This window comes from Pezoporus flaviventris, unplaced genomic scaffold, assembly GCF_033815535.1.
Source record: "Pezoporus flaviventris isolate CSIRO_AGI_PZ_B2104156 unplaced genomic scaffold, CSIRO_AGI_Pfla_v1 ptg000213l, whole genome shotgun sequence".
Lineage (NCBI taxonomy): Eukaryota > Metazoa > Chordata > Aves > Psittaciformes > Psittacidae > Pezoporus > Pezoporus flaviventris.
Window position 1 is genome coordinate 6,208,370 of NW_026892761.1, and position 21,982 is coordinate 6,230,351.

Below are 21,982 nucleotides of genomic sequence, written 5' to 3' on the forward strand. Positions count from 1 at the left end.
TACCAGGCTCACTTGACCTTAGACAAGATCCGCACAGATGTGCATCTGTTCCTGGAGGAGTTGCCAGTGGCATTCAGAGAATCCAGGCTTGGTCCCTTGGATGAAATCTGCCTTCTCCCCTAACATCTACTTTTCCAAATCAGCTCTCAACATGAAAGTAAAGCGATGGTTTTTATGAGTTACACTTTTCTAAGTGTGAGGAAATACACTCGCACCCTTTGCTGATACAGTGGTAACATGCTCTGAAAACTTGCTCCAGATCAAAGTGACTTAAAATCTTTCATCTTAAAACATGAAATTATATTCCTGGTTTGCAGGGGCTACCAAATGATTCTAAAAATGCTGAGCCTTTTCACATCAGAAACTCTCTTGTGGAATCAGAGACACAGGGATATTATTTCTATGTATCTCAGTTTTTTTCTTCTCCTGAACAAACTGCAGCCCAAGAGTACTTCCTCTGGCAGACCTCATTCTATGACAAAGCTTTACTAAGACAAAAGATATCCTACAATAATAATCACACTTTGTATTTCTACTGCGGTTTTCCTTCCTGAAGCTTCTGAATCATCCCTAGGTTTCCTTCCCCCAGGAGAATCTTTACCTGATTCCTGTTGGCTGTTTTGAAGGGGATCCAATTCTGCACCTCCTTCCAGTGATGAATCTTCTTTGCTGGAGCCAGGATGACTGCCATTCAGATACGCAGTTGATGCCGCTTGCTGAACTCTGTCCTCTTCAGCATCTTCATGTGTTCTGTACACCCACTGGTATAATCCCTTTCAAGAGACACAGGCTTCAGCTATGACTTCAGTAAAAATCCCCAATCTCTATATGTTTGGTGTACAAAAGATACCGATTTTATATCTTCTAAGTTGGCTGAAATATCAAAGATTTCCCCAGCTTTCCTCTGAACTTCAGAGAATATAAAATCTAGACCAGTATCTGGATGAACTTCTAGTTACTAGTATCTAGTACTGTATGCAGTGCATGAATTGGCATACGTACTATTTGTAGATGTCTTACACCTACAGGCAACTGTAATCAGCTCCCTCGGTTACACCAGGACCTTAGCCTGGGAGTAAGTCAAGAGAGACACACATACATTGTTTTTCTGCATATTTAGTGAGCATAAAATCACAGAAGAATGGGAGGACAGAAGAAGGGCAGGAATTCGTGTACTTCCTTTGAGGTTTTGTACTCATACCAGTGCTTCCTGTTGTCTGGTCCTGTAGGCTGTGAAGTGCTCCAGAACTTCCATATAATTTCCATGTGTTGCATTATTCCCATTAACTTTCAAAATACACTGCCCTGGATGAAGACCTACAGCTGCAGCCTCAGAGCCTGAAAAATCAACAGGACAGGAGTTAGACAGTAAAACCATTTGACTGTAGAAGGGAAAACAGGAAAGTCTGCAAAAGGTTTTTGGTTAAGAGAGTAAGAAGAGCTAGCTGGATGCTGCCATGCTTTTGCTGCTAAGTACTTACTCTGAGAGCTTTGATGTATAAGGAAAATACCATGCATCTTTGTATTTTCAGTAGTGCTGGGCAAAATAGAGACCTCCTAGATCTAAATGATTTCATGACAGAAATTGAAATTCCTGTGAAAAATAATTTGGAATTCTTATATGGCTCTTCTAGCCTTATGATTAACTGAAGTCTTGTTTAAACGCAGACAGTTGTATTTCTTTCAGCTTTTGCACTTGAAAGATACAGAACACTTGCACATTATGCAATTTGCCATGGTCTATGAAAAAACCCTATGATATACATAAAGCTAGAGTATGTCCAGAGTGCAATAACCAACTTCAAAGGATTTAGTCCAGACTCATGTGTACAAGTCTCAGGCCAAAATCGATCTCCTTGAGATCTACAGTTAAGGTGATTAATTTTATTAAGGCACCATCATTTAAAATTCCTACAAGTTTATTCCAAATGCAGTTTTTCTTTTGCCAGCAAAATCCTGAACAAGGAGAATCTTTCCAGCTGGTGCTTCCAGTTTGCACTCTTCAGCTTGTAAAAAGTAGTTAGAGGTGCTGGTATGAAAAAGTGTAATAAATATGTTGCCCTGGGAACATCGTTTCTTGCAGCTGGGTTGCCTGCTGCCTGTTAGTATACTAACTGCACGTATCTTGATGTATGTATTTGTTCTGAAGAAAGAAAGTGTCTGAAAGGTCATATAATGTACATCTGCTGAAAATAAAGGTAAGAGCTGTGCTTTATTTGTAGCTCAGTTCACATTTCAGTTACAGAAGTACCAAATATCTCAGTCAAACTGTTTTGTCCTTTTCAAAAGACTGAGGAAAGCAGTTCCCCTCTACCTTACACTGGTAACTTACAGCAGTATAAGCAAATGTAAAGGTAACAGTCTTGAAGTCTTTTATTGTATTATATTTTGATGTCCACTAAGAAACATGACCTATCTACCAACCTGATGATCCCACAGCATATTCAGAGCTACAGTGATCCAAACTCTCCCTGACCACAAGCAAAACCACTGAGGAAGCACCATTACACCTCCACTTTTTCTTAGCCACCTCAGTTTTACATTGTCATTCCCTGGGGCTGTAAAGTTGTACCTTAGTAGTCTTAGAAGAAACAAGGTTACGTTCACTCAGCAAGCATGTTTCCAGCTTGCAAGAGCTCAAGTGATAATGCTTTCCCAAGAGTCTTTCCACACTACTGTGGATTGCAGAATCACCAAGTTTCTTCTACTGCAGAATTAAGTTATGCCTAGTTTTGTGTTGATGGGATTAGTGACCCAACACTCAGCTCATAATAATGATACCATTCTCTTACACTGTATTTCGATGATAAGAACTTTGAGGCAGGAATTTGCTGTTCTGTGGTTTTATACGAGTGCAGTCCTTCCCTGTGACAGGGGCTCCCCTTGTCTTTACAGGCATTAAATTATCAGAAGTTTAGAACAAGTTTGACAATGAAACCTGGATCTGTCTTGATTGAGATACATACATACACACACACACACACACTTTGATATGAGTATGGAACTCTGTCTGGGGACAGGTGAGCAGTCCACAGAGAGTTTGTGGGTCAGGGTTAAAGGGAATATAGCTATGGGAGACATTACTGTGGGGATCTGCTACAGAGCACCTGATCAAGGAGAACCTGCGGATGAAGCCCTCCATAGACAGATAGGAAAAGCCTCACGCTTGCAGGCCCTTGTCCTCATGGGTGACTTCAACCACCCTGACATCTGTTGGAAGGACAGTACGGCCCGGCACAAGCAATCCAGGAGGTTCCTCGATTGTGTAGAAGACAAATTCCTTCTGCAAGTAATAGAGGAGCCAACAAGGAGAGGTGCCGTGCTTGACCTCATGCTCACCAACAGGGAAGGGCTCGTTGGAAATGTGACTCTCCAGGGCAGCCCTGGATGCAGCGATCACGAGATGCTCAAATTTGAGATCCTCAGGACAGTGAGAAGAGCGTGCAGCAAGCTCACTGCCCTGGACTTCAAAAAGCAGACTTTGGCCTCTTCAGGATCCTGCTTACGAATGTTCCATGGGATATTGCCCTAGAGGGCAGGGGGGCCCAAGACTCTTGGTTGATATTGAAGGATCACCTGCTGCAAGCTCAGGAGTGTTGCATCCCAACCAGAAGGAAGTGCAGCAGGAGGGCCAGGAGACCTCCTTGGGTGGATAAGGAGCTGCTGAGGAAAATTAGAAGGAAAAGAGAGGCTTATAATAAGTGAAAGCAAGGACAGTGGCATGGGAAGAGTACAGGGATGTTGTCCGGGAAGCTAGGGACCAGGTTAGGAAAGCTAAGGCCCAGTTAGAATTAAACTTAGCTAGAGGTATTAAAGATAACAGGAAGGGATTCTACACGTACATAGCAAATAAAAAACAGACTAGGGAGAACGTAGGCCCCCTCAGGAAGCTCTCATAACTGCCTACACAGGATTTGGAGAAGGCTGAGGTTCTGAATGACTTCTTTGCCTCAGTCTTCACTGGCAAAGGCTCTGACCACAGCACCCAAGTCCTGGAAGGCAGATGCAGGGACTGTGAGAATGAAGACCCTAGGCCCGCTGTAGGAGAGCATCTGGTTCAAGACCATCTTAAAAATCTGAATGTGCACAAGTCTGTGGGTCCTGATGAAATCCATCTGCGGGTCCTGAAGGAGCTGGCAAATGAAGTTGCTAAGACACTGGCCATCGTATTTGAGAAATCATGGCAGTCAGGTGAAGTTGCTGATGACTGGGAAAAGGGGAATATAACCCCCGTTTTCAAGAAGGGGAAAATGGATGAGCCAGGGAATTACAGACCAGTCAGTCTCACCTCTGTGCCTGGCAACATCTTGGAGCAGATTCTCCTGGAAGGCATGCTAAGGCACATGAAAAACAACAAGGTGGCTGGTGACAGCCAGCATGGCTTCACTAAGGGGAAATTCTGCCTGACCAATTTGGTGGCCTTCTATGATCGGGCTACAGAAGTGATGGACAGGGGTAGAGAAGCAGAAGTCATCTACCTGGACTTGTGCAAAGCGTTCGACACTGTCCCACATGACATCCTTGTCTCTAAATTGGAGAGACATCAATTTGATGGATGGACCACTCAGTGGATAAAGAACTGGCTGGATGGCCGCACGCAAAGAGTTGTGGTCAATGGCTCAATGTCCGGCTGGAGACCAGTAACGAGTGGTGTCCCTCAGGGATCAGTGTTGGGACCTGTCTTGTTCAACATCTTTGTCACTGACATGGACAGTGGGATTGAGTGCGCCCTCAGCAAGTTTGCCAATGACACCAAGCTGTGTGGTTCGGTTGATACCCTGGAGGGAAGGAATGCCATCCAGAGGGACCCTGACACGCTTGTGAGGCGGGCTGATGCCAACCTCATGAGGTTTAACCATGCCAAGTGCAAGGTCCTACACCTGGGTCGGAGCAATCCCAGGCACAGCTACAGGTTGGGCAGAGAAGAGATTCAGAGCAGCCCTGCAGAGAAGGACTTGGGGGTGTTGGTTGATGAGAAAATGAACATGATCTGGCTTCAGTGTGCGCTTGCAGCCCAGAAAGCAACCGTATCCTGGGCTGCATCAAAAGGAGCATGACCAGCAGGTGGAAGGAGGTGATCCTGCCCCTCTACTCTGCTCTTGTGAGACCTCACCTGGAGCATTGTGTGCAGTTCTGGTGTCCTCAACATAAGAAGGACATGGAACTGTTGGAACCAGTCCAGAGAAGGGCCACAAGGATGATCAGGGGGCTGGAGCACCTCCAGTATGAAGACAGGCTGAGGAAGTTGGGGCTGTTCAGCCTGGAGAAGAGAAGGCTGCGTGGAGACCTCATAGCAGCCTTCCAGTATCTGAAGGGGGGCTATAGGGATGCTGGAGAGGGACTCTTCATTAGGGACTGTAGTGATAGGACAAGGGGTAACGGGCTCAAACTTAAACAGGGCAAGTTTAGTCTGGATATAAGAAGGAAATTCTTTCCTGTTAGGGTGGTGAGGCACTGGAATGGGTTGCCCAGGGAGGTTGTGAATGCTCCATCCCTGGCAGTGTTCAAGACCAGGCTGGACGAGGCCTTGGGTAATATGATTTAGCGTAAGGTGTCCCTGCCCACAGCAGGGAGGTTGGAACTGGATGATCTTAAGGTCCTTTCCAACCCTAACTAATCTATGATTCTATGATTCTATATAGACATCTGTATAGATTTAACTGTACTCCAAGCTTAACTGTATGACAGCCTTTCCACTTACCTCTTCCTACTGCATGAACATATGGTGGTGCTGCTCCCCGTATCTGAAAGCAAAGTGCTTCAGGACAATCTGGGATTTTAATAATCCTACAGGTAAATAAAGGAGAAAAGAATGCAGCATTTTCAGTTAGGCTGCCAGAGCTCTGGGCAGCTCTAACAGCATCTTTTCCCAGCATTCACAACCGTGTCTGTGGTTAAATAAAGCACCCACATAGTTTACAAATAAGTAACAAATAAATAGACCTGAAGAAATCATCCAGCTCCATCGTTGTTCCCCAAGGCAGATGGGAGATCTCTTTGTTAATTAAAATTTGGCACTTCCAAATGTATTAATTCTGTGAGTACACAGGACAGAGACTTTCTGTGCTATTTATATGCACTTCCATTTCTAGACAGAAATTTCAGGGCAGCTGTGCTGACTTACACCAGCTGAGCATCTCTTCCATTAAAAAATAAAAATAGACTGGACAAGACCTTCTGGACTAGAATTCAGCATCAAGTGCTGATTGAGACATTCAATTCTATGGCAAATTCTGGGATTATAGAATCTAATAATGCTCAAGTGATTAACAGGTCAAAGCCTTATTTTAAGATAATGGACTGAAAAACTGTAAGGGTTGATATCATTAGAGTCATCCAAAAATAAGCCAAGCTTTAATGGCGTAGAAATTGCTTTTTGTCTGAGAAGCTTCACACCTGAGACATAATGATAATCCTTGTGCTTCAGTTCTGTTTGAGCACAAGGAAGCCAGAAGTTAACAGCAAATACAACAGAAAATACATCCCAACCTCTTCTAGAAGCACAAAGCTCATCATTAAAAACAACCTTTCATTCATGTCATCTGTTTTCTTCTTGAGCAGCTTCTGCACAGGAAAACGTTCACAGAGTTTTCACTATCAGCTGTAGAAGAGCTATTTTGTAACTGATGTTTCTAGATCATCTTCTCTTTCTGCCCATCTTGGCACTTACTCTTTTGATTTGGTGGCTACCAGAAGCCTAAGCGGCCTTCGGGAGCTGAAGGACTGGTTCAGGATGGTTTCCACTTCTGAAAATGGGCGTAGGAATATCAAGTCCTCATTGACGGAATAAATTTTTCTTCCTGTCTGCAGGCCAGCCATCTGCAATGGAACAAAACCACGGAAAACCTGGGATCACCGGCAGCACCTCTGAACATTCAAGCTCCAAGGTTCAACAGTTCTCTACTTACGGCTGTTTCTAGGATTACTGTCATATGGAATACTGTACATACAACGTTGGTTCATTAAATCCTTTGTCAGTCACCCTAAAGTTTTCTGCATTTACAGGTAACAAAGAGATTTCACCAACATCTGAATAAATACGTCACTCCACAGATACATCTGACTTTGCAATGGGTGCATCTTTGTACTCCTTTGCTATAGTTTTTTTAATAGGAGCCTATTAAAAGGGGGTGGGTGCATGGACAGGCTAAAGAATAGAGGACTATAACTGGCTGTGATGACCTGTGAGATACGGAAGTGTGACTTCCCACAACTTACAGCTTAGGTACAGGGAGCCAAGGATATCTTTTTCACCCATGCAGACCCAATCTATACCTAGTCACATATGTAACCTGTTCTAAAGCAGTGGTAAAAAACTGCTTTAAGTGCTTACTCTAGCAATAGAGATTTTAAGTTAAGATAGAATTTGAAAAACTTTGGTTTATAATTCAATGGAAATATTCCTGCTAATTGCATTTACTTACTTGGATAAGTTTATTATAAAGTAATAATTACTATATACATTTCTGAAATCATTATGTTCTAGGTCTGATATTCCCAACGTAGCTCCTGCACTTATAACGTATGTGTAATTAGTTAAACTCTTTGCATACCTGCAACCATTCTACCTGGGGGTGACATCTTTATATTTGTAACTTAGTGCTGGTGCATACAGGATACCTATCTGCAGACACAATCATAGCAAATCCATGCGTGTATGAGGTACAAAGTCCCATATTAAACCCCACAAACTAGCAGCTTTCAAATAAAAATCTGCTGCTCTGCTGGGATGTAACTCACCAGCCTAAGAAAGATTAGACAGTGTGTGCCTAAGATTAAAGACTGTTAGTCTCTCTCCTCAAATTTAAGTTCTTAATGAACCTGAGGTATGTGACCATCACACCCATACTGCTGTCATCCTGTCACTTACGAAAAACACTCAGCAAGTCACCCTGATATACCAAATCACTTGGCAGTTTACAGAAACAGTTTATTACCACAGAAATTGTAGAAGACACCCTATTTTCTATTAGCTATTATTAAAACAAATCAGACTTTCACAGGATGGTTTTGTACCTTTTTGAAGCATTGAAATATTCTTGGGTACCAAACCCAAAACACTAATAAATGTCAGGTCTTACCTCTGCAGAAGACCCACGGCGAACTGACTTCACCACAATTGCTTTGTTCTTTTCTTCTATGTCAAACCCATAGTCATCCTCTTCTGGTAAAATCTTTAAAAAAGCACAAGGTAATGCTTCATAACTACTGAGTTAGCTGAACAGATAAGGAGGGAGATGAGAAATTGGACTTTTCATTGCAAGCCATGATTGACACAGACTTGTACATCTAAAGGCCAAAAGGGACTACTAGGTCTTTTGGTCTATCTCCTACATAATATGAACCATAAAATCTAATTGAGTTATTTCTGCATTGAGCCCTTTCTGTACTAAAGCAGAATTTCCAGAGTTACCGAATTACAACCTGCAGCCTTTAAGAAGTGAAGAATCTATTCCTGCCCTTGAGAGTTTGTTTCAATGGTTAATTAACTCTTCTCTTAGAAACTGAATTTGGGTTTAACTTCTAGCCCTTCGTTTGTCATTAGATCTTTCACTTTTAGATTACAGAACTCATCAATATTCAGTATTTTCCATTGGTGAATGTAGTTACAGATCAGACTGTAATCACTTATTTATTTTTTAAAATACATCCCACATACCCAGTAAGGAATGATCTGTGATTCCTTCTCAGCTATCAGCTTCAGAGAAATTGGGGATCTCAGGCCTATTATAGATAATACTAACTACTGCATAAATGTACATCATTGTAGTCAGGCTAAAATTCTGGGTGACCAGTGAGAGAACAACTTCTGACATCTGCAGGTCCCTCCCCAGAAGAGCAGACACAGGAGATTTGTGTTAGGGGAAAAACGAGACTTACGGCCTGTGCTCAGTTTGCACCTTTTATGGTTGACAGGAGACTTGGTAGCTCTTGCTGCTGAGAATCTGCTTCCTCTTATGTGCACTGAGGTCACACGGACCTGCCTTATAAATAGTTTTTAAAACCCTATCAATCATGGCAAATGCAGGTTTCCCTTGTCCTTTTCTTCGTGGTTTGTTAACAAGGGAAAAAAAGCTGAATGACTCACTTCTCATTGCAAAAAATCAAACCAAAGCAAAGCAAGCCTGGCCCTGGGTAAATGGACAAGTGAAACCATTTAAGAACCATCTGATAAATTAGAAGTGAGTTAAAAGGCAAAATAAGGCTATCTATGATCTAACATGCCACTGGGGAAAAAATTACTGCGAATTATTCCCTTGATTCTGATGATTCCTACACTAATTTAAAATACTGTCCCTTTTCTATGCAAGTCAATGCCAGCAGTTCATAAGCTTTGTCCTTTTGCTGGAGTTCGCCTTAGGAAAAAAGAGAACTAGAGCCATCCTTTCCAGCAGGAGCCATACAGCTGTGTTAAAACAATGCATGACAGGATATGTGCAGGGAAAAATCCTCATCAGATGATGCTGAGATTAAGTGATGGACAGGAAAGTAAAAAGACTGAAAGAGAAGTTTTCCATTCTTAGATAGCTCTACCTAAATATTTTCAGAAACAATGCTATTTATGCATGTTTAATAAAAGGACAGCTTAGAAAATCTGGTTATCACTGGCTAGATTATTGAGCTTCAAGCCCAAATGTACTTGTATCACTTCCCATTAGGGATTACGTAGGGAATTTCTAGTTCTGCCCCCCATTTCTCATGTTACATTTGAAGGGACTGTTTGGTTTCTCTTGCTGGATTTTGAAATCATATGTGAAAAGATACTGAAAAAATCAGAGGCTTTGATTTGCCAAACTTCAGAAGCCAGCAGCTACACAAAGTGACGCAGTCTCTTGGGTACAGCTACCACTGCTATGCATGAAGGTCTTTAATATGATATCATTTTTAATAACCTACCTTTCTCTGTTCATTAGTACTGCAAAAATGTGTTGTTCGAAAGCAAAGAACCAAAATACTTTTAAGAAACCCCAAATGCATCAACATCAGGAACTTTATCACCATGTAGTAAAGAAAGAAATCTCATATTTTGTATACCAGCAGCACTCGTGTGCTGGGGACACTCGCTTATGTAAAGGTAGACTATGGATAATATTCAATATGCAATACCTGGAGGAGGCTATGATTCATTCTTTATTATGAAGAAGTCATACCTTGCCATTCCACAGCTGAACTCCATTCATCCCTAAGGAATCTAAAGCAATTAACTAACTTGCCATCTACAAGAATTATTTCTGTGCCCCTGAAATCCAATCAGTTTTTTCAATGTAAGGCAGCAGCTGTCTCATCTTGAAATACAACCATGTTAAAAAAATGAGACCATATGAAAAATAAGCATGGTTAATCAAATCCAGAGGGCACATGTAGTCAGGACATACTCAAAGAGAACTGGGGGTGAGAAGGACACGACAACAAGCTGTGCAGAGAGCTATGGTCTATTATACCTGTATCATACAGAGGCAGGAACCCTCAGCCTACACTCTTGGGGACAGCAGCAAGAGGCAGCACAGGCAGATCAACCACCATTTCCCAAACTGGGGTCCAGGACACACATCCTCCTCTCACAGTCTTCCCCTACAGCTCTCCATTATAAACTCTTCTCTGTTGGACACACCTGAAGAGTCTGAGCTGGTTAAGAATTTCCTAAGGCGCAGTGGCTTCTCAGGTAACAGATAACATCACGTCTGGATGCTTCACTAAACTGATGAGGTTTCTGTGGCCCTCAACAGCATTCATTTGAAGAGAGCTGTTTTCCTGCCCAGGCTGTCCCAGTCTCCCCAGTCTTCCAAAAGCTCCACAGCTCTGGGGCACTAAAACAAAATCTGAAAAGACAGTATTCCTTCCCAGAGAGAAGCTGCAGAATCCAGAGCCACTCCTACTGCTCTTAGCTTTAAACGTATGCTTGGCACATCTGCAAAACAGGCTTAATATATACAAAATGACTCAGTTTCTTCTGGTTTGTAAACTTTGAAATTGGGCACTGAAATTGAACCACTCATTCTGAACAGTGGAAGAGTTACAGCCTAAAGAATGTTTTTCACTTCAGAGTTCACTGTAATTTTTAGTGTCTGAATCCACTCAAAGCCCTTATCTGGCCACATACACCTGGATGATGGATGCTTCTCATGACTGCCTGGCCAGCCTGTCTCCCTGGGAGACCAGGAATCCCTAGAGGATGGGCTCTTATTAGTGGTTCTTTTCCCAGGGGTGTTTTAAAAATCAATGATTTGAATTCCCAAGCTGCAACAGACTGTGGGATGCTAGTACAATGAAGAACAAAGGGAAAGCTCAGTTTTGCTGAGATTTTGCAGAGTTGGGCAATTTCATATTGGCACAATACAAAAGCAATTGTCCTAGAATTATTAAAAACAGAAGAGATTTTTATTAAGTATGGCTTTATTTGAGTAATACAAATTACTATATTTATGATCAGGAGCAATTAATTCTACACTTTCATAAGAATTTTAAGGTGAATGCCATGTTTATTGAATTAGCTGGTTTAAACTGGAAAGGACATGAATTTAAATGATAATGCTGCCTACTATCTAAAAATCATAATCTCTAGAAATTGCTGGAAATTTTCCTTGGAGATAATATAAATGATAAACTGGAGTTTGCTGGGGACTCTAGCATTGCGTGGGCATTAAACCTCTTGGGCAAGTGCGAGAGAGGCCCATCTCCATGGGCAGGTCTCCATGTGTGACACTGAGCTCCAAGCTACCAGCTTTATTTCGCACCGTGGTTGGCTTGGACGGACAAGGAGAGGTGCTGAGCACAAGTTAACAGAACACTGCAGTAACCAAGTCCCAATGCTTGGAGGCAATCCAAAATCCAAATTCTCTTCAAGCTATGCAAAGAATGCTGTATATTTTTTCAGTTTGTCAAGATTTATTTCCTTCAATGAGAAACAATTGCACAAATAAGTAATTACTAAATTTTGTTTAAAGTGCATTTTTTCAGAGTGAAAGCATTTTTTCCCTTGGCATTTCTGTTGCCATATTTGCCAAGGTTTCTGTTCTTTCCTGTTTTCAAGAGCAACCTCTCCTGTAATAAACTTGGATGAAGGGATGGGGGAAGCTATCCATTAAACAGTTAGGATTTTGTGGCAGTAGAAAAGCATGTTTCAAAAGCCAGTACTGAAGAAATTCCATTAAACTTCCTATGGTGGGACCAGGGGATGGGAAGGACCAATGAGCATTAAGAGGCAAGTAGTGATGTTCCACAGACTGCAAAGCCTCATGATTCCTGCTGCTTGTAGTTGCTAAACACACAATAAACCAGAAGTCAGGCACATTTCTTTTGTGGGTGAGTGTAATGACCTGATTGCATAGGGTCTTCACAGACATTCAGGGGATGGCTGATTTATTTGTGAACGTGAGGGCACTCAACTTCAGTGTGACTACTGCTCACTGGACAAAAATCTGTGTCCTCTAAGGAGGAGATTCCTTTCTCAGCATGTGCTGTTGATTTCAGATCATTTACTTTTCGAGATGGGACTGTACTGTGACAGGGGGTGACTGATGCACTCCAGAACTACAATAACAGTAATACTAAAATTATTCCTGTTGCAAATATTTCAGTTACCAAAGCATGGATGGACAAATTAGCGATTACAATTAATCACTAGTAAGTAGTCCATGTGCTCGTTTGTTCTGTCTCTTTAGTGAATAGTAATAAATGATTATTACATTAACAGAAAAGAATAAAGAACCTTTCAATCCCTCATTTCACAGCTAATATATCATCACTGAGTTTTGGCATTTCAACAGGAGTGCCTTCAACTGACAGAAAAAACACAGACGAGTCAATCTGTTTCCTCAAGCTCTTGCCTCGATAAGGTGGAAAATACCTGAAAAATGGCAGTTTCACCAATTTACACGAAACTGATTTTGGAGTGCTTTGCAAATCACAATTAAAAAGCCCCACAAATTGTAACTGCTTCCCTTTATCCTTGTGGAGAGTTGTTGGATAATCATATTAACTTGACACTCCAGTCTCTGGCACTGGATGCAGAGAGGGATAATTTGGAGGGACCATGGTGTGTTAAATACTACTTCTGGCCATTGGTCTCCTGGGAGACAAGACAACATGAGGCAGTGAAGTCTGTGTGAACCATAGGAAAAATTTGCCCATATAGTGGACCTCTGGATCTATTCCAACAATTCTGCTTTTCTAGTTTCTGACCCCAGTTTTTATCCTGCTCCTAAATTCTCCCAGTGTTCAAAGGGAGGAAAATGTGGGCCTGGAGCCACTGGCAGTAAACGGGGATCTCATAACAGAGTCTGTACCCATCCAACTACCAAACCCAATTAGCGTTAAAATAATCCCAGTGCAGTAAGGAATTTGATGACATTCAGTGAGGTGGAAATCTGGAGATAACAGTAATGTTGCAAAAGTGTGAACATAAAGAACAGTATTGTTGGAAAATGGTTTCCATAAACAAAGTAAAGCTGACACCTGATCCAAGTATCTATCTATATTATTCATACCACTGAGACAATGATGCCCTGAAATAGCTGTGTGATTACCAGTCTTTTAACTTGCATCTGAATCTACTTCACATGTAATGGTGTTTAAATGTGATGGCAGACCTCTCCCAAGACAGCAGTGCCCATTTCTTTCTCCTCTACCATCCCAACACTGTGGTGCCTGCTAGGACAACATCTCCAGCTTCCAGCTCACTTCCAGGCTCTCTCAAGGGATTCATGATAACAGAAAGGGGTTGGGCTGTGAGCTAGATGAAGTAGTCATATCTGTGAGTCTCCTCTTTTCTTGAGACCTAGCAGAAATAGGCAGGAACTTACATGCATTTGTATGTTTGTGTGTGAGCCATAAATCCAAAGCTCCCAGGCAGTGCTGTAGGATGGTTACACGCTACAGAAGAGAGCCTGCAACCTACAAATTTTCCTTGCTACTAGAATAAACTATGTAGTCTGCCCAGCAGAGAAAGTCAAAGCTGCAGAAGTCAGAGCTCTACAGTAAGGTATCTCAAGAATTACCATTCATGCAGTGAAGAAAGATCTACCCACAGGTGCAATTCCCCATTTTAATTTGATTCTATCATAATTTTCCTTCCCATTCTCCTCTAATATAAAACACCACCAGTTTCACAGAAACATCAAGGTTTACATAACATATTTCTTACCAGAAGACTCTTTCCCAGGATGTTTTCCACAAGCTTGAAGTCATTACGTAATTGTTTGCTTTTGGAACTGGTGCCTTCCATCTCCTCATCAGCATAAAAGCGGAAATATAAGGATTCATCCTTAAATTCACTTTTCTCCAGGACTGGAAACAATATATATGAAATACATACATGCATTTACACAGAGAAAGAGAGAAACAGAAAAGTAGTTAAAGGAAGTCATAAATATTTCCCCAGTCTTTACAGAACAAAGACCAGATGCACCCCTACCCATCTATCCAGCTCTGTATTTCTTAGTTACTACTGTGCTTCAGGGGTATACTTTTCTTCACAGTACATAGTAGCTCAGGATACAATGTCTGACCTCCATGGCACATAGAATGCATATAAAATGCAAAAGATCCTCTTGGATGAAAGATGCTACTTAAAACCTTATGCTCCTTTTCCATGTCAAAATGAATATGGTAAAACTAAAAAAGGAGCAAAGAAGGGTAAAATGGCTGTTTAAAGGTAAGTGAGATGGCTAAATAAACTGAGGTTTTTCAACCTAAAAAGGAATCAAGAAGGAAATAAGAACTATAAAATTCTGAAAGTGTGACAAAGTTCTTTACCACTGAATGCTTTATTGGACAAACTACGTTTTACTATTAGGATTTTGTATGTGTTATTTGATACTGATACAGATGTGGTCTGTTTACTTCCCCAGTTTAGCAGCAACATCACTGAGGATGTATGATGTCTACCGTGGCAATTTGGCACTTCAGATTTGGAAGCTTCAGAGATTCAGCAGTGAGGATTGTGCTTGTGGTCCAAGTGGCAAGAAATAGGTGATTTTACTTTGTACCTGATGTTTCTTGGTGATATTTCAGGACAATACTTGGCTTTCTGATGGCTCTGAAATAGATGCAGTGAAAAAGCATACCTCTTCTAGCTTGTCTAATCACTTCAGGCTCATCATAAAGATTAGCAAAGGCATTCACTCAGGAAGGTAGGTTTAGACATTTCGTAAGCTGTAACACTGCTTTTTAGAAGGACCTGCTGGGATGCCTGCAGTTGTGTACATATCAGCATGTATGGCACAGCCTATAGAAAGGGATTTTCAGACAGTCAGCTAATCTGACTGAAGTAAAAGCTCCTTTAATTGGCTGTGGGAAGTAATATTGATGCATTACCATGATGCATGAAGCCATTATTGCAGAGTCCAACACCCAGTGCGACAGCTTCCTCCCGAGTCTGACAGTCTCCCTAGAAACAAGAGGATAAATATTACATCTCAGAATGACTTCCTAAGCAAAATTATTCCCCTTCCCCACCACATAGCTTGTGGCTCTGAAATTAGCAGGATGCTCCTTGTAGGGAACAACAGCAAGAAATTGAAAGAGCTACCCCGTTGCCCAAATCTCATTCATTTCTATATATAGCATCTCTTGCCTCCTACAGGAACTAGGAGGACAAAGACCAGGACTCTGGAAAGTAGCTGTTTAACCCACAGTGGGACATAAAGTTATCTCAATTTAAAGACTTTTTATTAGCAGTCATAGTGTTGCACTTTAGGACCCATTTGCCACAGACAATAAAACTCATTCTTAGAGTGAGAAGTTGAGAGATCTTATCTGTACTCAACCAAAGGGAGAAAAACCTGAGTAAACCCAGCCTATGTGAACTCCAAAGGTCAGGCCGGTTAAAGCTGCAATGGCATTCTTTTCTTACACAGCAGACCTAAGAACAAAGGCTTCAGTTTCCCACTATCTGCAGCCCTGTCTGCAGTATTGCAAAACAGGTACCAAAGGTGACTTCCAAATTTACAAATTTCCCTGAAATTGCAGCATGAAGGTTTCCATCTACAACTCAGGTAAACAGAAGAAACACCTGGTTTTATCTATGTGTCTGCCAATTTGCAACCAGTGATGACTTTACAAACATGCTGGTTGCACTTTATAGGCAGAGATGTAAATTCTAAATAGTGCTGGTAAAAAACAGCAGGTACTATGGGTGTTACCCAGATGAAAAACACTCTTAATACTGGTCATTTGATGCAGGTTTACCTGCTTCCCAGTCCTCAGACAGGCACAGGAGAACCTGGAATCTGCTATCTCACTAAGAGCAGTAGGTCAGCTCATTCCAGCAGGCAGGGGACCTGCTGCTTTGGCAGAGGAGCAATTTCAGCATAATACTGTCAGTCCTACTAAATCAGAAGCTCTATCCTACACAAGTATCACACCCTGTCACCTTCCTTTTCCCCCTCCACCTGAAGAACTAGATACCTGAAGCTCTAGCAGAATTGCAGTGCACTGACACTGTTTTACGCAAACCATCTTGCAGACCAAGAGCCCTCTGTTCTTGTCAGTAGAACGCCGCTCCCACTTAGGTCCTACTAAGGAGATCAGTAGCTGTTTGACAGGCAAATACTGGCAAAGAACATTGCTATGGTGTAAAGATACTATTTAAATACAGGATAAAATAGGGTCGGCTCTTGCCAATCTGCAGCACTACTGGCTCTTCTTGAAGAGAGTTTCTGAGAGGCATGATTACAAATTAAGAACTAAATGTTGACTTGGCAGGACAAAAAACCAAGGCAGTTCTGGAGGAAGTGCATGATTAGATGATTGCACAAGGACAGCCAAGGAAAGGGCTTTAATAAACCTTAAGTTTAAACTTTTACTATAAACTAATTTCAAGTCTTTGTAAGTCCTCCTTTTCAACACTCACTTTCTGTTACTTTATGGGATAAAAGGGTAGTTTATTTTATAGAGGCTTGGATTTAAAAATCTCATTTACTCTTTCAACTTAAATAAACTGGAAGAGAAATGCCTCCTAATGTTACTCTCTTAGGTTTTAGGAATTTACTTTTTTTATTGGCAAAGAAGTCTTTGTGTAGGAAGGCTCTAAACCAGACTTTATTTGGCTGCTCCTGATGATGTTAACTTGGCCTTAAAACGTTCCCCTAGCAAAACAACATTCTCTAGTTATAAAATACAACTTAAAGTAGATCATTTCAGCTCACCCGTATGTTATGTGGCAATTTGTCCAAATACAATAAAACCAGTAAAAAAATCTTAAGAAAAAAGAACCACTTACAATCAATAATCTTGACAGAATGTGTCTTGTAACTTTTCCATACAGAAATGGAATGTGAAACCATATATACTTGTTTTGACAAGGTAATTTGGGTTTATTCAAATACAATCCCTGAATTTGAGTCAGTAGAAGTACATAGTTTACAGTCAGTACCACAGTCCAGAGCACATTATTATTATTACTATTACTACAGCAACCATTACTATTGTTATTATTGTTGTCTAGTTCTGGTAATTATAAGATATCTAAAGCCCTAATCATGGTCCATGGTTGATTGTTTTGAGATGTATAAGCCCAGCAATTAAGATGATCTCTGACCTAGATTGTTTACAACCCACATGTAGGAGAAAACAAAACAGATGCACACAGATAAGAACAGCAGCCAAAATACACTGTAATATTTTGTTGACATCATGGAAAAGGAGTTTCAAGATTATAAAGTGCTCCTTCCCACTTGGAAGGAAGCCTAAGGTAATGCAATGCACAGAGGTGCCATATATACTGCAATAGAAAAAAAACAAGTGGATGGAAGGATGGATCAACAGAAAGAGGTAAGACACCCACTAGAGCAAAAGTCCTAAAGAATATTACCAGCAGGTTTCTACAGTGCATTTGTCCCTTTACTTCCATTCTACCTTTCATAACATTGCCATTTTAAGTTTCTTAGAGTGAGGACTGGGGATTCAACTGGTCATGTTTTACCACAGTTCACTTCTGGAGGTCTGGGTATAAATCTTCAACCAGATGATAAAAGTGTTGCAATTGTGGCAGTACAGTCTTTTAGTGCACTCTCAGTAGCACCTAAGATTCTGTGAAGTACCAGAGCTCTGACATTTGTGAGATCTCTGTTCCATTTTGTTCTCAGCCTATTGGCAGTGAAAGAAAGATCAGGTTGTAAAATGAGTTTGAAAGGGTCCAGAATCAATGACAGAATGAAGCCCTTCCCCTTAAGGATTACATCTAAATGCATGTAGCGACTATAATATAATTCACAGACACTTTCAGTCTAAATCCATGGATATATGTATCAGATATTTCTCCTTTTATCCTTGTTACATTCAAAGGGTCACTAAAGTATTGCCTGTGAAGAACTCTAGCAATGTTTTCCAAGATTCGACTTTGTGTCATCTCCAGTCAGCAGTTATGCTCATATGTGCTTTCTTCTATCATCATATTTCATGCTTATTTTAGTGTCTCATGCACAGTCAGCCTAACACATACTACAGAGGTAACTACAGTAGGATTCAGCTATTGTTAAGAGCTATAAGCAATAAAAAGACATCAATCAAATTTGGTATTAAATCTCAAAGTCATTAGGAAATCACTTGACCTTCCTCTCTCACATGCAAAGACTCCCTTGTAGTGAATAATCTGTGCTAGCATATCACAGGGTACTTACTAATAAACCCAGCAGTCAGAGATGCTCAGCTCCTGCAGACCCCTGATATCCAAAGAGCCACAAATGCACTGCTGTTTCATTACAGAGCTCCTCATGCCTATCCAGTCCTGAACTTTGAGTGCATACAGTACACAGGGGATAATAACATATATCACATTTGAATACAGCTGTTCAAACATACACATGAGTAAGCTTCGCTGAGGACCCAACTCATCTCGTCAGAAGTACAATAACCAACAATTTCCAGGTAGGAGGATCAAGGTACAAAATACAACTGACATCATTTCTTTGACTATAAAATGGTTCTTAGTCTTTTGCTCTGTTCAGTTTATGGGTATTTATAAAGGTTCAAGGAAATGAAAAAAGTTTTTCTTATTAGGGAGGGCTCTCGGTGACATTTATAGTTTAAATTGCAAAGAGAAATGAAGAGGAAGGAAAACAGAGAGGGAAATGAGCTGCCTTTTTTCCTGACCAAGAGCTGATGTTTTACTTTGCTATCCGAGTCTCTCTACAGCCTGCAGCTCTACGATTAAGTATTATATTGGCCAAATTGGCCTGATTACATCTCTCTTCTTTGGCCAAAGCAAACTTCCCCCCTTCCCCCTCAGCTTTCCATGAAGAAGACCCATTTAAATTACATGTAACTGATGTGGCAACCTTAATACTAATATCTTTGCTCTCCTTTGTGCTCTTAACAGGAAAACAATTGACTACGCCATTCTCATTCAGTTATGTGGCATAGAACAACCTTAAATCATATCAATCTTCTTAATGTAGGGGGATGTCAAACGCAATTGCAGGAAACAGTTCTGAAGGACAACATCCCTTGTGAGAGGCCTGATTATCATTCAAACCACTCTCCCTTTATGTCATCTTGGCAGTACAGAACTTAGTGTGACTGTGAATCAGAGCATCCACGTGTAAGACAGAACCTGCCCCTGACTGACGGTGATCAACACGGCACGCTCTCCCTTCAGACTGCCTTAGACAATCAAAGCTGAATTTTTCATTGCCCAAGCTAGAGGCTCATCTCTGTAATGACAAGATAAAGGTGGAGCAACTACATCTAAAGACAACGGTGCAGTTGTTGGTGTAAACTCTAGATTCATTTTCCATTAAAATCGTACCACACCTATACTGCATTAAATGAGATCAACATTGCTTTAAATGTCTTCCAAAAATCACAAGAAGTAGGAAAGATCCCCAAGAACAGCCAGTTCACCACTCCTAAGGCTAACAAAGAACTTTCTTCCTTTTTATGCTGGCAAACACCAAGTTTTCACCAAATGAACAATAACAGAAAGTGCAAGTTCAAAGAATCAGATTATGTTTACTTTTGTTGTAATATTTTCTAGATAAATGTGGTTTATTTACTTTTAAATGGAACTGATGAATTAAGCTCCTTGTCAAAGACAGCAGAATCTTAACATTCTTACCTGTGCAATAAGCCAATCCACTAGTTTACTTGCAGGGATTACTGATTTGTAGGTCTTTAGGTGGTAGTCACGGTCTCTAAGAAAGAAAATTCAGGGAAAATCAGGACAAAAGGTAAACATTTCTTTTACACTCTAAACCTCCACATTCTGTTGTAACCTACTACCATTAAGTTGAGGAAAGAAGAACTGTAGATGGGGAAAAAATGAGACTCTCAGCCACATATTAATGAATAAGAAACAGATATCCTTTAGAAGAAAAGCCCAGCTTTTAAACTTTTCTAACAACTTGAATGAGGAATGTATTTCAGATCAATACAGAGCAGTGTTATTTCAAATTTCTCTAGGTGTTGTTTCAAGCCATCTTCAATGAGCTCATAACTCCTGCCAGAGGCAGCCAGGACATGCTTTTCACACACGTACTGAACTGCTGCTTTAACTCAGGTCAGAATATTGCCACCACTGGCTCTGTTGAAAGTCATGTTCTTCTACCTGAAAGTCATCTTCTAGTTTCTACCCTAAATCTGTTTGTGTCCTGCTTACACTTATTGGCTCAATGCCAGCCTCATCTGTAAGCTTAAAAAATTCTTCTCTAGTGTTTACTCATCAATATATTCATAGATGGTGACCCTATATATTGTCTCTGGTCCTCTTTTTGTTGGGCTCAATGAATTGAGCACCCTTCAGCCTACTGATTCTCACCTGTTCACGTTTTACTTCCTTTAGCAAAATATCAGAGGCCAGACACAGAATACACAGTGTGCGTTTATGGCGTTACATAATTTCAGCCATTGTAAATAAAACGTGTTGTATTCATGCCTTGTAACACAACTTGCACCATCTCATACATTGCCTTTGTAGAGAGCAGCACTGTTCCTGAAATAAGGAAAAGAAACCCTATTGTGACTTGTTGCTGTTTGCCGTTTTCTTCCATTCCTCTTCTCAGAGCCATGGAGATAATTGATGGTTTTAGCCTTTCATAAAATACTTGTAAAGAATTTTTTGATACAAATATAAGGACTGTGTGGCTCCGGACATTGGGCTCTAGCACCTTTCACCTCCAGGTCACTGGATTTAATCCAGGCTCATAAGAGAATGAAAAGCTCTTTCCACTTTAAGGCTGTTTATTGGCTCGTGTGAAACAAGTTTAGTGGTCTTGATCCAGTTCCTAGTTGCATATCACAAAAGCCATTACCACAATTAATTTGCATTAATTGGTTCCCTCTTGTTGAGAGTCTCAGTAGCGAGGCCAAATGCTGAATGCACCATGAAGAATTAATTCCTCTCTCACCCTTGGAGGTGGTCCTTCTATTTCAAGCTTGAAGTCCACTGGCATGGCTGCGGAAAGAAGCTTTCACAGCCACTGTGACTGTTTTATAGGCCGGATGTATCTATACAGCAGCTCAAGGGAAGACTTCATTCTTCAGTTCTGTCAAATCAGCCTCTTTCATTAGCACCACATGACTTGATATTTCCTTTTTTCTAAATTTCTAACATCAAACCACCATCTAAAATTCATCCTACTCATGTCCTTTACCAATCACCTACAGATACAAATATGTTGTGACTGGCTTTTGTGAATACCAGCGCTAGAGATGCCTATGTGTTTGCAGAATGCAGGGTGTGAGAAATTAGAAAGGGAAGCAGGAGTTTCAGAACTTGGAAAAAAACAAAACAGAAAACCCACGACAACATTTCCAGAAATCTGTGTCCTCAGAACAAAAGCTTTCCTCACAGTGCTTACACACATTTTTTGACTTCTCTTCCAGTAATGTGCTAAACCCAGCACAACACTGTGGGAGTTTTCTGCGCAATTTTTCCCTCTCACACTCTTATCTTGAGAAAACGTGCTTTGAAATGCAGAACAATAAAGAAAAAGCATTAAAATACTGAGTACTAATGAGAAGGGGGTTCCAGATTGTGAGAAGC

At 40.9% G+C, this 21,982-nt stretch overlaps 1 protein-coding gene across 3 annotated transcripts in view; it reads right to left on the reverse strand.

Annotated features, from left to right (window-relative positions):
* PREX1 (phosphatidylinositol-3,4,5-trisphosphate dependent Rac exchange factor 1) overlaps nt 1-21,982 on the reverse strand; it is a 150,713-nt gene that overhangs the window by 21,439 nt on the left and 107,292 nt on the right. For all 3 annotated transcript variants that reach the window (XM_061441548.1, XM_061441547.1, XM_061441546.1), the window contains exons 14-21: nt 20,057-20,132; nt 15,316-15,388; nt 14,144-14,286; nt 8,082-8,174; nt 6,671-6,819; nt 5,702-5,787; nt 1,202-1,338; nt 602-773 (exon numbers count right to left, since the gene is read on the reverse strand). In XM_061441548.1, coding sequence (XP_061297532.1) covers nt 602-773; nt 1,202-1,338; nt 5,702-5,787; nt 6,671-6,819; nt 8,082-8,174; nt 14,144-14,286; nt 15,316-15,388; nt 20,057-20,132 — 929 coding nt within the window. The remainder of the gene's footprint in view (nt 1-601; nt 774-1,201; nt 1,339-5,701; nt 5,788-6,670; nt 6,820-8,081; nt 8,175-14,143; nt 14,287-15,315; nt 15,389-20,056; nt 20,133-21,982) is intronic.